The sequence below is a fragment of the Macaca nemestrina genome, chromosome 3 (assembly GCF_043159975.1).
Source record: "Macaca nemestrina isolate mMacNem1 chromosome 3, mMacNem.hap1, whole genome shotgun sequence".
In the NCBI taxonomy this organism is placed as follows: Eukaryota; Metazoa; Chordata; class Mammalia; order Primates; family Cercopithecidae; genus Macaca; species Macaca nemestrina.
The window spans coordinates 191,888,167-191,901,205 of NC_092127.1; the positions used below are offsets into that span (position 1 = coordinate 191,888,167).

The 13,039-nt window shown below is 37.1% G+C and overlaps 1 protein-coding gene across 2 annotated transcripts in view; it reads right to left on the minus strand.

The window, feature by feature from the left end:
- Positions 1 to 13,039, minus strand: part of LOC105483798 (zinc finger protein 595) — a 48,696-nt gene that overhangs the window by 30,872 nt on the left and 4,785 nt on the right. The window contains exons 2-3 of one of the 2 annotated variants that reach the window (XM_011744769.2): positions 11,953 to 12,079; positions 11,377 to 11,472 (exon numbers count right to left, since the gene is read on the minus strand). In XM_011744769.2, coding sequence (XP_011743071.2) covers positions 11,377 to 11,472; positions 11,953 to 12,079 — 223 coding nt within the window. Of the gene's footprint in view, positions 1 to 3,406; positions 3,504 to 11,376; positions 11,473 to 11,952; positions 12,080 to 13,039 lie in introns of those variants that run through there. The other variant, XM_011744770.3, reaches the window with a different exon arrangement.

Sequence of the window (13,039 nt, forward strand, 5' to 3'; positions counted from 1 at the left end):
ATGGCGGGAACCCGGGAGGCGGAGCTTGCAGTGAGCTAAGATCCGGCCACTGCACTCCAGCCTGGGCGACAGACCGAGTCTCCATCTCAAAAAAAAAAAAAAAAAAAGAGAACAAAAAAATAAAGGGCATCCAAATTGGAAAGAAAGAAGTCAAATTATATCTTTGTTTGCAGATGATGTAGTTTTATATTTGAAAAAAACCTAACTAGAACACTATTAGAACTAATAAATTTAGTCAAAATAAAGGGTTTAAAAATTAGTAGTGTTTCCACATGCCAACAGTGAACGATGTGAAAAAGAAATCAAGAGAGTAATCCCATTTACAATAGCTACAAATTAAAATCAAATACCTAGGAAATTAACTTAAGCAAAGAAGTGAAAGGTCTCTACAATGAATACTATGAAATACTAATGCAAGAAATTTAAAAAGACAAAAAAAGGAAAGATATTTTATGTTCATGAATAAAAAGAATCAATACTTTCTAAATGTCAATACTACCTGAAGCAATCTACAGATTTAATGCAATCCCTATCAAATGATCAATGACATTCTTCACAGAAATAGGAAAAACAATTCTACAATGTAGACAGAACCACAAAAGACTCAGAACAGCCAAAGTCACTGTAAGAAAAAAGAAACTGGAGGAATCATACTATTTAACTATAAATGATATTACAGAGCTACAGTAATTAGAACAGCATGGGGCTGATCAGTAAAACAGTAGACAGAACACAAATATAAATCCATACATCTACAGCAAACTTATTTTTGATAAAGGTGTCAAGAATATTTATTGGGGGCTTAGCATGCTGACTCATGCCTAATCCCAGAACTCTAAAAGGCTGAGACAGGTGGATCACTTTCTCAAACTCCTGATCCAGGAGTGGCCAACATGATGAAACCCTGTCTCTAATAAAAATACAAAAATTAGTCGGATGTGGGGGCGCAAGCCTGTAGTCCCAGCTACTCCAGAGGCTGAGGTGGGAGAATTGCTTGAACCTGGAAGGCAGAGGTTGCAGTGAGCCAAGACTGTGCCACTGAACTCCAGCCTGGGTGACAAAGCAAGTCTCTGTCTTTAAAAAAAAAAAAAAAAAAAAATGAAAAGAAAAAAAGGTGTTTATCAGGGAAACTGCTATAAAAACTCAATATTCATATTCAGAAGAACGAAACTAGACCCCTATCTCTGGCCATATAAAAAATTAAATCAAAATGGATTAGAGACTTAAATCTAATACCTCGAACTGCAGGGATTCAATCAAGCTGGTGGGAAAAATATTAAAGATAGTTTTCTATCTATGCTTAATTGCTTTCTACTTGGGAAGTCCACAATGTCAATTACTCTCTAGTAGTGTTGACTCAAGCCTTTGTCAATTTATCTTTACTAAACAAACGTGAGTCTCACTAGCTGGTCAGGGCCACAGTCAAAACTGTTTACAGAACTCTCCGGGGAGTCTGTAAGTGGCCCAGACATCAGCTAGACTGGCAAAACAGAGTATCTGTGTATCAGTGTACTTTATTCATCCGTCGTTTGGGTCAGGGTCTGTGGGCAGACCCCCGCATCAAACTATGAAACTACTACAAGAAAACATTGGTGAAACTCTCCAGGAAATTAAACTGGGCAAAAATGTCTTGAATAATACCCCCACAAGCACAGGGAGCCAATGCAAAACTGAACAAACGGAATCACATCAAGTTAAAGAGCTTCTAAACAGCAAACAAAACAATCACCATAAAGAGCTTCTAAACAGCAAATGAAACAATAAACAAAGAGAGGACACACAAAATGAGAGAAAATATTTGCAAACTGCCCATCAATAACCAGAACAGCTTTAAAGGATAAGATCAAATAATCTGATTATGAATGTGCAAAGAATGTTTATAGACATTTCTCAAAAGAGGGCATACAAATAACAAAAAGGTATATGACAAGGTGCTCAACATCATTATCATCAGAGAAATGCAAATCAAAATGACAATGAGATATTATCTCGCTCCAATTACAATGGCTCTTATCCAAAAGTCAGGCAATAACAAATGCCGGTGAGGATGTGAAGAAAAAAACTCTACTATTCTCTTGATGTGAATGTAAATTAGTCCAACCACTATGCAGGACAGCTTAGAGGTTCCTCAAAAAATGAAAAATAGAGCTACTATATTATCCAATAATCCCATTCCTAGGTATGTACATAAATCAGGACATCAAAGAGATATTTGCACCTCCATTTTACTGCAGCAGTGTTCACATTAGCCAAGATTTATCCATTATCTATCAACAGATGAATGAATAAAGCAAATGTGGTACAAATACACAACGGAGTACTTTTCAATCATAAAAAAGAATAAGATACTGTCATTTGCAACAACATGGATAGAACTAGAAGTCATTATGTTAAGAGAAATAAGCCAGGCCCATGATGGCAAACTTTGCATGTTCTCACACATTTGCTGGAGCTAAAAACTAAATTGATTTAATTCACGGAGATAGAGAGCAGAAGGATTGTTACCAGACACTGGAAGGTATAGTGAGGGGTTGGGGGAAGTGGGGAAGATTAATGGATACAAAAATAATTAGAAAGGGTAAGATTTAATAGTTGCTAGTACAACAGAGGGATTATAGTCAAAAGCAATTAAATTGTACATTTTTAAGTAACTAAAAGAATGTTATTATATTGTTCGTAAAACAAAGAATACTTGAGGCAATGAATAACCATTTATGCTGATATGATTTTTATGCATTTCATGCCTTCATCAAAATAACTCACATAACCCATAGATACATATAGGTACTATGTACTCACAAAAATTATAATAATAAATAAAATATAAATTTAAAATGAAAAGTGTAAAAACAAACACCACTGGTCCTCATTTCTTCACAGATATATGAACTTAACACCATGCTGATCACATTGCCTTTGTGAGAATTCCTGAACATAGTTAAGAATTTGTACTACTTCAGTTGAGCACAATGCCAAAAACATGTAGAAGAGAAGAAAAATTCTATTACATATGTGCAGCACAGCCTGACCTCCTCCCAATACAGCATAGTGCAACCCAGGAGAAACTCCCAACTCTATGCTTCTTCCTCAGGAGAGAAAGAGAAACGTGGAATGTATGTCTACATTCCTGTCTTTTGAGGGACTGTCCAAAGAGGAATTTTGTTTCCCCTGATGTAGAGTGCTGAAGGAGATGGTGGTATACTTCGGATGACAGCTATGCATATTTTGCATTAACATAAGAAGCAATCCTGGTTGGGCGCGGTGGCTCACGCCTGTAATCTCAGCACTCTGGGAGGCCGAGTCGGGCAGATCACGAGGTCAGGAGATTGAGACCATCCTGGCTAACACTGTGAAACCCCGTCTCTACTAAAAATACAAAAAACTAGCAGGGTGCGGTGGTGGGTACCTGTAGTCCCAGCTACTCAGGAGGCTGAGGCAGGAGAATGGCGTGAACCCGGGAGGCGGAGCTTGTAATGAGCTGGAGCTTGTAATGAGCTGAGATTGCGCCACTGCACTCCAGCCTGGGCAACAGAGTGAGACTCCATCTCAAAAAAAAAAAAAAAAAAAAAAAAAAAAGCAATCCTAAAAGCATATCAGAACTAAAGAGACCAGACGTGCTGAACAACTGTCAAAAAGAGAAACAACATCAGAAGCACCATACATCCTGATTTCAAAAACCTATTATAAAGTTATAGTAATTGAAATACTTTATAAAATACCAGTGAAACAGAACAGAGCACACAAATAATCCTTTGCACATATCAAATGAAGAGTAATTTACACATCCATATTCACGGTAGCATTATCTACAAAAGCAAGTATGTGAAAAGAACCAACTTTTCTTAAATAAATGAATAAAGACAATTTCAAATATATAAATAATTAAATATTATTCAGCTTCTTTAAAGTAGAAAATTTTGCTAAATCCACAATAAGGATACATTTTAAGGCTTTATTTATGTGGAAGAAGCCCAGGCACAAAAGGAGAGTAACAATATAATTCCACTTATGTAAGGTACCTAAAGTAGTTAAACTTATAGAAACAGAAAGAAGACTAAAGTGTGTTGGGGTTAAGTGGAGAAGAAAATGAGTAGCTGTTGTTTCATGGACAACCTGTTAGAATGCAAAACAACTTTATTTTAAGATCAGAGTATATGATGTGCAGGTTTCTTATACAGGTAAACTTCTGTCATGGAGGTTTGTTGTACAGATAGATTGTTTGGTCATCAAAGTATTGAGCCTAGTTCTCATTATATAACACTGAATTATACAACACATCCTTTCATACCACCTGTAATAAAACTAGAAATCAAAAGCAGAAGCAAAATTGCCAAATTCAAAAATATGTGAAACTCAACACAGTCTTGAACATATTTTTATTTGTGTCAGTTGATTTAATATTGTTAAATGACCACACTACACAGTGATATTAAAATTCAATGTAGTCCTAATGAAAATAAAAATGATACTTTGTGAAAAAGTATTTTTTACAATTCTTACTTTTACATGGAGTTTCAAAGGACCACTGATAGCCCAAACATTCTTAGAAAACAAGAACAAAGTTACAGGCATGATGTTTCCTGTTTTTCGAACAGATAACAAAACTAACTAAATAAAAATAGTGTGGTACTTGCAAGAAGACAAATAGATGACGGAACAGAGCCCAGAACTCAAAAACAAATCATTGCGTACATGTTCAAATGATCTTCAACAAGGTTGCAATAACCACACAATAAGAAAAAGACAGTCTTTTCAATAAATCGTGTTGGAAAACTCTATATCCATACGAAAATAGATCCTTCCCCTGAACCATATACAAAAACTGTCTTGAATGAGTTAAATATAGGAAGAAAGATTATGACATTGATCTCAGCAATGTTTTCTTGCATGTAACATCAAATACATGAGCAAAAAATTTAAAAGCACAGAAAAGTGGGACATTAAATTTATCTCTCCACATTAAATATGTAGTAAGAGTCCCACCTAAGCAGCAGAAAAGCCAAAATATATGCATATATTTGACAGAAGATAACATCCAGAACAACTCCAAAAAACAACAAAAAAAAAGTTACATGACTAATAGACAGGAGATGAAAATGTTTCTCCAAAGAGGAAATACACAAACAATTATTGAAAAAAAGTTCTAATCTTTAGAAAAATGTAAAGAAAAACCACAATGAGGTATTACTGTGCATTAATTAGGATGGCCAATATCAAGCAAACAAAAAATAATATATATTGTCAACAATGTAGAGAAATTGAAACCCTTGTACACTGTTGGTAGAAAAAACATGATGCAGCCACATGAAAAATGTGTAGAGGTTCCTCCAAAAATTAAAAATCAAGTTATTGTATGACCCAGTAATTCCACTTCTGAGCATCTACTTGAAGTGTGCAATGTATACCTGAAAGAAGTATTTGCACATCCATGTCTACTGCAGTAATATTCACTGTTTTATTCTTGCACTGCTATAAAAAAATTCCTGAGACTTAGTAATTTATTTTTAAAAAGAGGTTTAATTGGCTTATGGTTCTGCAGGCTGTACAGCAAGCATAGCAGCTTCTGCTTTAGGGGAGGCCTTGAAAAGCTTCCAGTCATGGCAGAAAGGGACAGTGAGTCATCTCACATGGTGGGAGCAGGAGCAAGAGAGCACAAGAGGGAAGGTGCCACATGCTTTTGAAAAATGAGATCTCAGGAGAAGTCACTCACTATGGCAAAGACAGTACCAAAGGGGCTGGTGCTAAACTATTCATGAGAAGCCAACCCTATGATCCAATCACCTCCCACCAGGCCCACCTCCAACACTAGGGAATGCAATTTGACATGAGATTTGAATGGGGACACAGATCCAAACCATATAATTTACAAAAGCCAAAAAGTGAAAAAACTCAAACACCATCAATAGATGAATGATTTAAAAAGATGTGGCTTATACATACAATGAAATATTCTTTAGCCTCAAATGAAAATATCTCATCAGTTGCTACAATAAGGATAAATCTTAAAGCCATTATTTTAAGTGAAATAAGACACCAACAAAGTGACAGTGTATGATTCCACATATACAAGATAGTTTAAATAGTAAACTCCTGGAAAACGGAAGTAGAAAGGTGCTTGCCTATGGTTAGGGTTGTGAAACCTCAGTGGTGCCAAAGATCAAAAAGGGTTATTTGGGTAAAGCAGGCCCTCACCCAGGTGGCCAACTCAAGGGTCCACAGACATGGCTACAGATAAGGAAATGGGGCACCAAGCTTGGTTTTACTGAAGATTATGAAGCAGTTCTGCAACCTCTTTCAAACTCCTTCAGTTATAATCCAAAAGTGGTCCTTCCTGTCAAGAGACCCGCAGGGAAACACACCCAGTCATGGCCCTGGAGGCAGGCCTGCAGATCTTGGCCTCAGCTGTGGTCCCTGAAGCAGCCCTGTGACTCAGTTCTAGCGCTCACAGCCACAGTCCATGGCCAGTTGTACACACCCAGACCCACACAGAGACTTGTGAAAACTTTTCCCAGGTAGTTAGTAGAAGCCAATCCCATTCATACACATGGCATTTCGCCCATCATATGCAGACAAACTTCAAAACCCTACCCTACTGCCTGCCATATAGATTAATGTCCTCAAGGATATTTAATCTTTCCATGGCCCAGAAAGAATCCATGACTGTCCAAATCTCTGGTAATACAACCATCAAAGGCAGACCCCATATCACTCAAAATGGATGTATGGTAGGTCTTCACTTAATGTTCAAAATAGGTTCTTGAAAACTGCATCTTTAAATGAAACAATGCTGCTATATGCCATTCAAACAACAGACTCAGCAGCACCCTCGTGACCCAGCTACGACCTTTCTTCTTAGCAACCCCAGAGATAATCTCATCAGCCTGGGGACCCAATAAAAGGAGATCTTTACTTGCCAAAGACAGTTTATAGAAACTGTAAGAGTTGTTAGATCCTTCAAATGTACAGACATGGGGCTGTTTCAGGGACCAAAGCTGAGACCAAGATCTGCAAGCATGCCTCCAGGGCCACAGCTTGTACCTTAACATATTACCGAAAGTTTTGTATCAGAACAATTAGACAAGGAAAATAATAAAGCTTTCCAGCTTGGAATAAAAGTAAAAATGTTACTGTTTGTAGATAATATGATCATGCATATATAAAAAACTCTAGAGTAAAACAACAAAAACTGAACTAATAAATGCATTCATTAAGGTATCAGGATACATAATCAACATAAAAATACTTGTGGGGTTTTTTTTTGTTTGTTTGAGATAGGGTCTCACTCTGTTGCCCGGGCTTATCTCAAACTCCTGTGCTCAAGTGATTCACCTTCCTTGGCCTCTAACCTCTGAAAGTGTGCAGGGATTACAGAAATGAAGCACTGCACCTGACCCTACAAACAAATGTCTGTTGCATTTCCATATAGTAACAACAAACTTTCCAAAAAAAAAGAAAAAGTTTCCAATTGCAATAGTATAAAAATAAGGAACTTAATCAAAATAAATGTAAAGGGGCCGAGCACAGTGGCTCACACCTGTAATCCCAGCACATTGGGATGCCGAGGTGGGGAGAACACTTGAGACCAGGAGTTCCAGACCAGCCTGGCCAGCACGGCAAAACCCCATCTCCACTAAAAATACAAAAAAATTAGCCAGGCGTGATGGCGCGTGCCTATAATCCCAGCTACTCGGGAGGCTGAGGCAGGAGAATCCCTTGAACCTGAGAGGCAGGGGTTGCAGTGAGCTAACGCCACTGCACTCCAGCCTGGGTGACACAGCGAGAATCTGTCTCAAAAAATAAGTAAATACATAAAATAAATTAAAATAGTAAAGGATGAGATAAAAATGTATACACTAATACAGTTAAGTTATTGATGACAGAAATTGAAGTAGGTACAAATAAATGAAAATATATTCCATTAGGATAACTAATATTGTCAAGGAAGTGACCTGTAGATTCAATGTGATCCCTATCAGAATTTTAGTGGCATTTTTCACAGTAATAGAAAACACAATTGTAAAATGTAAGTGTAATCTTAAATAACTTAAAATACCCTGAGCAATCTTGAGAAAGAACAAAGCTGGGGGCATGATACTTTCTAATTTCAAACTTTACTTAAAGGTCACAGTAATCAAAAGAGTATGGTATGTGCATAAAAACAGATACAAACACCAATGCAACACAACAGGGAGCCCAGAAACACATCCATGCATACAAGGTCAACTAACCTTTGACAAGGCCACCAAAAATATACAATGCAGAAAGTATAGTCTTGTCAATACATGGTACCAAAAAAATTGGATATCCACAAGCAAAAGAATAAAATTAGATTATACCATAAATAAAATTTTCTTATACTACACCCCAAAATTAACTCAAAATAAAAGACTTAAATGCAAGACATAAAAGCGTAAAACTGGCCGGGCGCAGTGGCTCACGCCTGTAATCCCAGCACTTTGGGAGGCCGAGGCGGGCGGATCATGAGGTCAGGAGATCGAGACCATCCTGGCTAACACGGTGAAACCCCCGTCTCTACTAAAAATACAAAAAAATTAGCCGGGCGTGATGGCGGGCGCCTGTAGTCCCAGCTACTCGGGAGGCTGAGGCAGGAGAACTGTGTGAACCCAGGGAGGCGGAGCTTGCAGTGAGCCGAGATCGTGCCACTGCACTCCAGCCTGGGTGACAGAGCCAGACTCCGCCTCATTAAAAAAAAAAACAAAAAACAAAAAACAAACAAACAAAAAAACAACGTAAAACTCCTGAATAAAACATATGGAAAAACCTTGTTGATACTGGTCTTGGCAATTTGGTATGTCATCAAAAGCACAGCAACAGAAGAAAATAACAAAAGAGTGGGACTGCATCAAAGTGAACAGCTTCTGTACAGTAAAGGAAAAAAATGACACTTAAAAAAATCCTACAAAATAGACAAACATTTGCAAGCCATATATCTGATAGTTAATACCCAAAGTGTGTAAGAAACTTCTGCAATTCAAAGCAAAACAATAATGATGATAACCTATTCAAAAATAGGCAAAAGGTTAGTTGTTTTGTTTTTCCCACAAAGAAGACATACATACAAGGGAAATCCTGTATGCCATTAGTGAGATATAAATTGATAAAGTCATCATAAATATCAGTAAAAAATAAAAATGGAAGTATGAATACCACCTCTGGGTATACTACCAAAGGAAATAAAATTAGTACCTCAAAGAAATATCTTCAGCCCCTTGTTCATTTTAGTTTTGTTTAAAATAGTCAAAAACATTTATATATACACACACAGTAGAATACTATTCAGCCATAAAAGAGAACGAAATCTAGCCATTTACAACATTGATAGACCTTGAAGACATTACGCTAAGTGAAATAAGCCAAACACAAAGAAACTGCACGTTCTCAGTTAGATGGGGGGAATCTAAACATGTAAACTCATAGGAACAGAGAATAGAATGGTGGTTGTTAGTGCCTGAGGGTGGGAATATGAGGAGATGCTGTTTAAAGAGTACAAATTTTTAGTTATAAGTTGAGTAAGTCTGAGAAAGCTAATGTACATTAGCATTAGATTAGCAAAACACAATTGTCTTTACAGTAATACTGTAATGTATGCTTATAATTTGCTACAACAGTAGACCTTAAGTATTCTTATGACCAAAAAAATGGTTATCTATGTGAGGTAACAGATGTGTTCATCAATTTGACAATATTTTGTTTCAAAATGTATATGCATATCAAATCATTACATTGTACAAATTAAATATATAGTTATACAATTTTATCAGAAAAATCCGTATCACACAAACCCACATATATCTAAGTCCTCATTTAGTGTTCAAAATAGGTTCTTGAAAACTGCATCTTTAAATGAAACAATGTTGCTATATGCCATTTAAACATAACTTGTTTTTATCAATTAAACTCTGGTAAAATTAGTTTTCTTAAACAATATGTTGCTTTACTTAGTTTCCAAGAACCTATCAACAATATTGAGAATTTCCTATACACATATATGACTTATATAGGTATGTGTATGTGTGTGACACATAGTTCTATACATAGATGGATTATAGTTCAATGACAGAATCCCAGTAGGCTTCCTACTAAATAACACAAAATTATAAGATAATAGTTTATTAAGAAATAGGGTTAACAAATGAGAGCTTAACATACACTTAGGAATGTTCTAAGCTGGTTAATGACATAGTGCATTTAAGAAATCTAGAAGTTAGGCTGGGCGTGGTGGCTCACGCCTGTAATTCTAGCACTTTGGAAGGCGGAGGTGGGCAGATCACTTGAGGTCAGGAGTTCAAAACCAGCCTGGCCAACATGGTGAAACCCCGTGGCAGGCACCCGTAATCCCAGTTACTCGGGAGACTGAGGCAGAAGAATCGTTTGAACCCAGGAGGTGGAGGTTGCAGGGTGGCGGAGGTTGCACTGAGCCGAGGTCATGTCACTGCACTCCAGCCTTGGTGACAGAGCAAGACTCCGTCTCAAAAAAAAAAAAAAGAAAAATCTAGAAGGTGAGTAGATACTTTAAACCAATGGTATCCAATCCTTTGAGTGTGAGGACTTTTTGTGGTATCACAAAAATTATTCACAAACCTATTTCTTGTTTCTTAGCTCATCGGCTATCATTATTGTTTGTGTATTTTATAATTTTAAGTGTGGCCCAAGACAAATCTTCTTCCAAAGTGGCCCAGGGAAGCCAAGAGTTTGAAAACCTGTGCTTTAAACTATATTACAATTTGAAAATTTGAATATATAGAGTTTAAATCACAAATTTCAGTTTATACTAAATAACATTTTGAAGTAAAATAACATTTTTTTCATGTTTGGAAAAATACTTATTGTTCTGATAAACTTCTGAGTAAGAGTTTTTGTAGAATTACATTTGCAACTTCTACAGGATTAAAAATCACTAAGCAGAAAAGATGCAACATCTGTCCTTCGTGTTCCTGGGATTTCTAAACCAAATCCCATTATGTCCACTACTCACCTTACATATTTTAGGCCTGATGCAAAAATAATATTTGAAAAAATACTTTAACATAGAGGTCTTCAATAATACAAATACTCCTATGTCTCTAAAAGCAATGCAACAGCAGTCAGATCATGCAGCCCCTTACAAGCGATAAAGTGGACACTGGCTCTCCCTGTAAACTTGAAAGGAGATCACTGAAGAAAAAAAGGAAATTCTTAGAAGATTTAAGAGCATAGGACAGAAGATGACTCTATTTGTGAATAAGAGAAAAAATGCAGCCTTCTCAGAAATTATTTTCATTGGCACAGTTTCCCAAACTACATTTGAAGGCCTGGCTTCCTTCCTGACCTTTTGCCTCCTTGCCTGTGTCCTCTCCTTCATTCACTCTCACCTACCTGGGGGTTTGGCTGCTGTCTCATGTATCTTCAAGTTGTAGGGCTCTTTTATTTGCTCCAGACAGGTGACCAGGTCTGGGTTGGAGATCACAAAACCTGTTTTATTAAAAAAAAAAATTAACATGACTATTGCTGGGGATACTCCAATGACCAATCTATTACTATGCTAAGTACAATAAAGAAATTTAATCCAAAAATTGTTTCCTGACAGAATCTTTAGAATACTTAAATATTTTAAATCTGCGGGTTCTAAGTTCCACTACCCAGTACTACTGAATCAAAAATAAGTGGTGCAAATTGGATTTTAAGATGTGGAAAACAGTATTTTACATCACTGAATTTCTAGAATTACTACTATCCTAGAGTGAAGAACACAAATTCGTTCAAGAGAAGGTTTATGCAATGATGAAACATCCTAAAGTTTTTTTTACACCAGCAAATTCCCAATTTTTTTCTTGTAGAAAGGAACTGAAAATTAATTAATGCAAAGCAGAAGCTCCCAAGAGACATTCTACAAAGAAAGAAAATGAAACTCTGATAAAGTACTAGGAATTACGTATTAAAAGTTATCCTTACCCAGGGAGACCAGGTTTCTGTAGTTCTCCAACATCACATTTTTATATAAATTCTGCTGGGCAGGATCCAGGCATTTCCACTCTTCAGGGGAGAATTCTATGGCCACATCCCTGAATGTTAAGAGTTCCTGAAAACATATATTTATCATGTGACAGAGTTCTTAATTTGACCATAAGTGAAATAAGAGAACTAGTTGTGACTTATGGGACTGACTGGAATTATCTGATAAAATGACTTTTAACACAGTAATGTTATCTAAAGTATTCTATAACTCTGAGGAAAAAGGAGGGCATGCCAGCAATTTTTGTTGCTGCAGTAGGAATATAGGCTACACTCACCTGTCCCTATCAAAACGGAGCAAAGCAGGTCCTATGACCTCCTGGAACAAAAGGTGAACTCACGCCTCATTAAAGTATGGAAGCCCTCACGCTTGACCCTGGCCTTGCTGTTAATGTCACACAAGAAACTTAACAGGATCTGTAGGGAGGGAACAGGTGACTGTTTCTCTTCAAACTGCCATGTGATTCTACTGGAAGACTGGGCTGAGGGTCACTTAGTTAAACATTGCCTCTCAAGCTTCAATGTGCATATAAATTTGGTATTCTAGGCCTCACTGTAAGTTACACAATTCTGCAGGTTTGAAAAGGGTCCACGAATTAGCTTTTTACAGCAAGTCTCCCGTTAATGCTGATGCTCCTCCCCCTAGATCCATTACAGTACCACTCAGCTAGAGAAAGCAGACACAGCAGAGTCCCTTACCCCAACACCCTTATCACAATACAAATACTTTTCATCTGAAGACAAGACCAGCAATCATCATCCTGAAAGATGGCATTCTCTGCAAGCCCTTTAAAGGTTACAGAGGCTGGAGATGGTTGCAATGTCTGAGTAAGTCTGCATTTGAAAAACAGCACATCCACATGCATTAATGCGATATTTATGGAGCATGTACTATGTGCTCAGGAGTATGTAACAGAGCACTGTGCTGGGAAGCTCATATGATGTGTGCTAATTCTCATAGCATCCTGGGAGGTGGGTACAAAGTGTGTCATACTTCCCAGGATTTAAATGCAGGGTCCCAGCATTT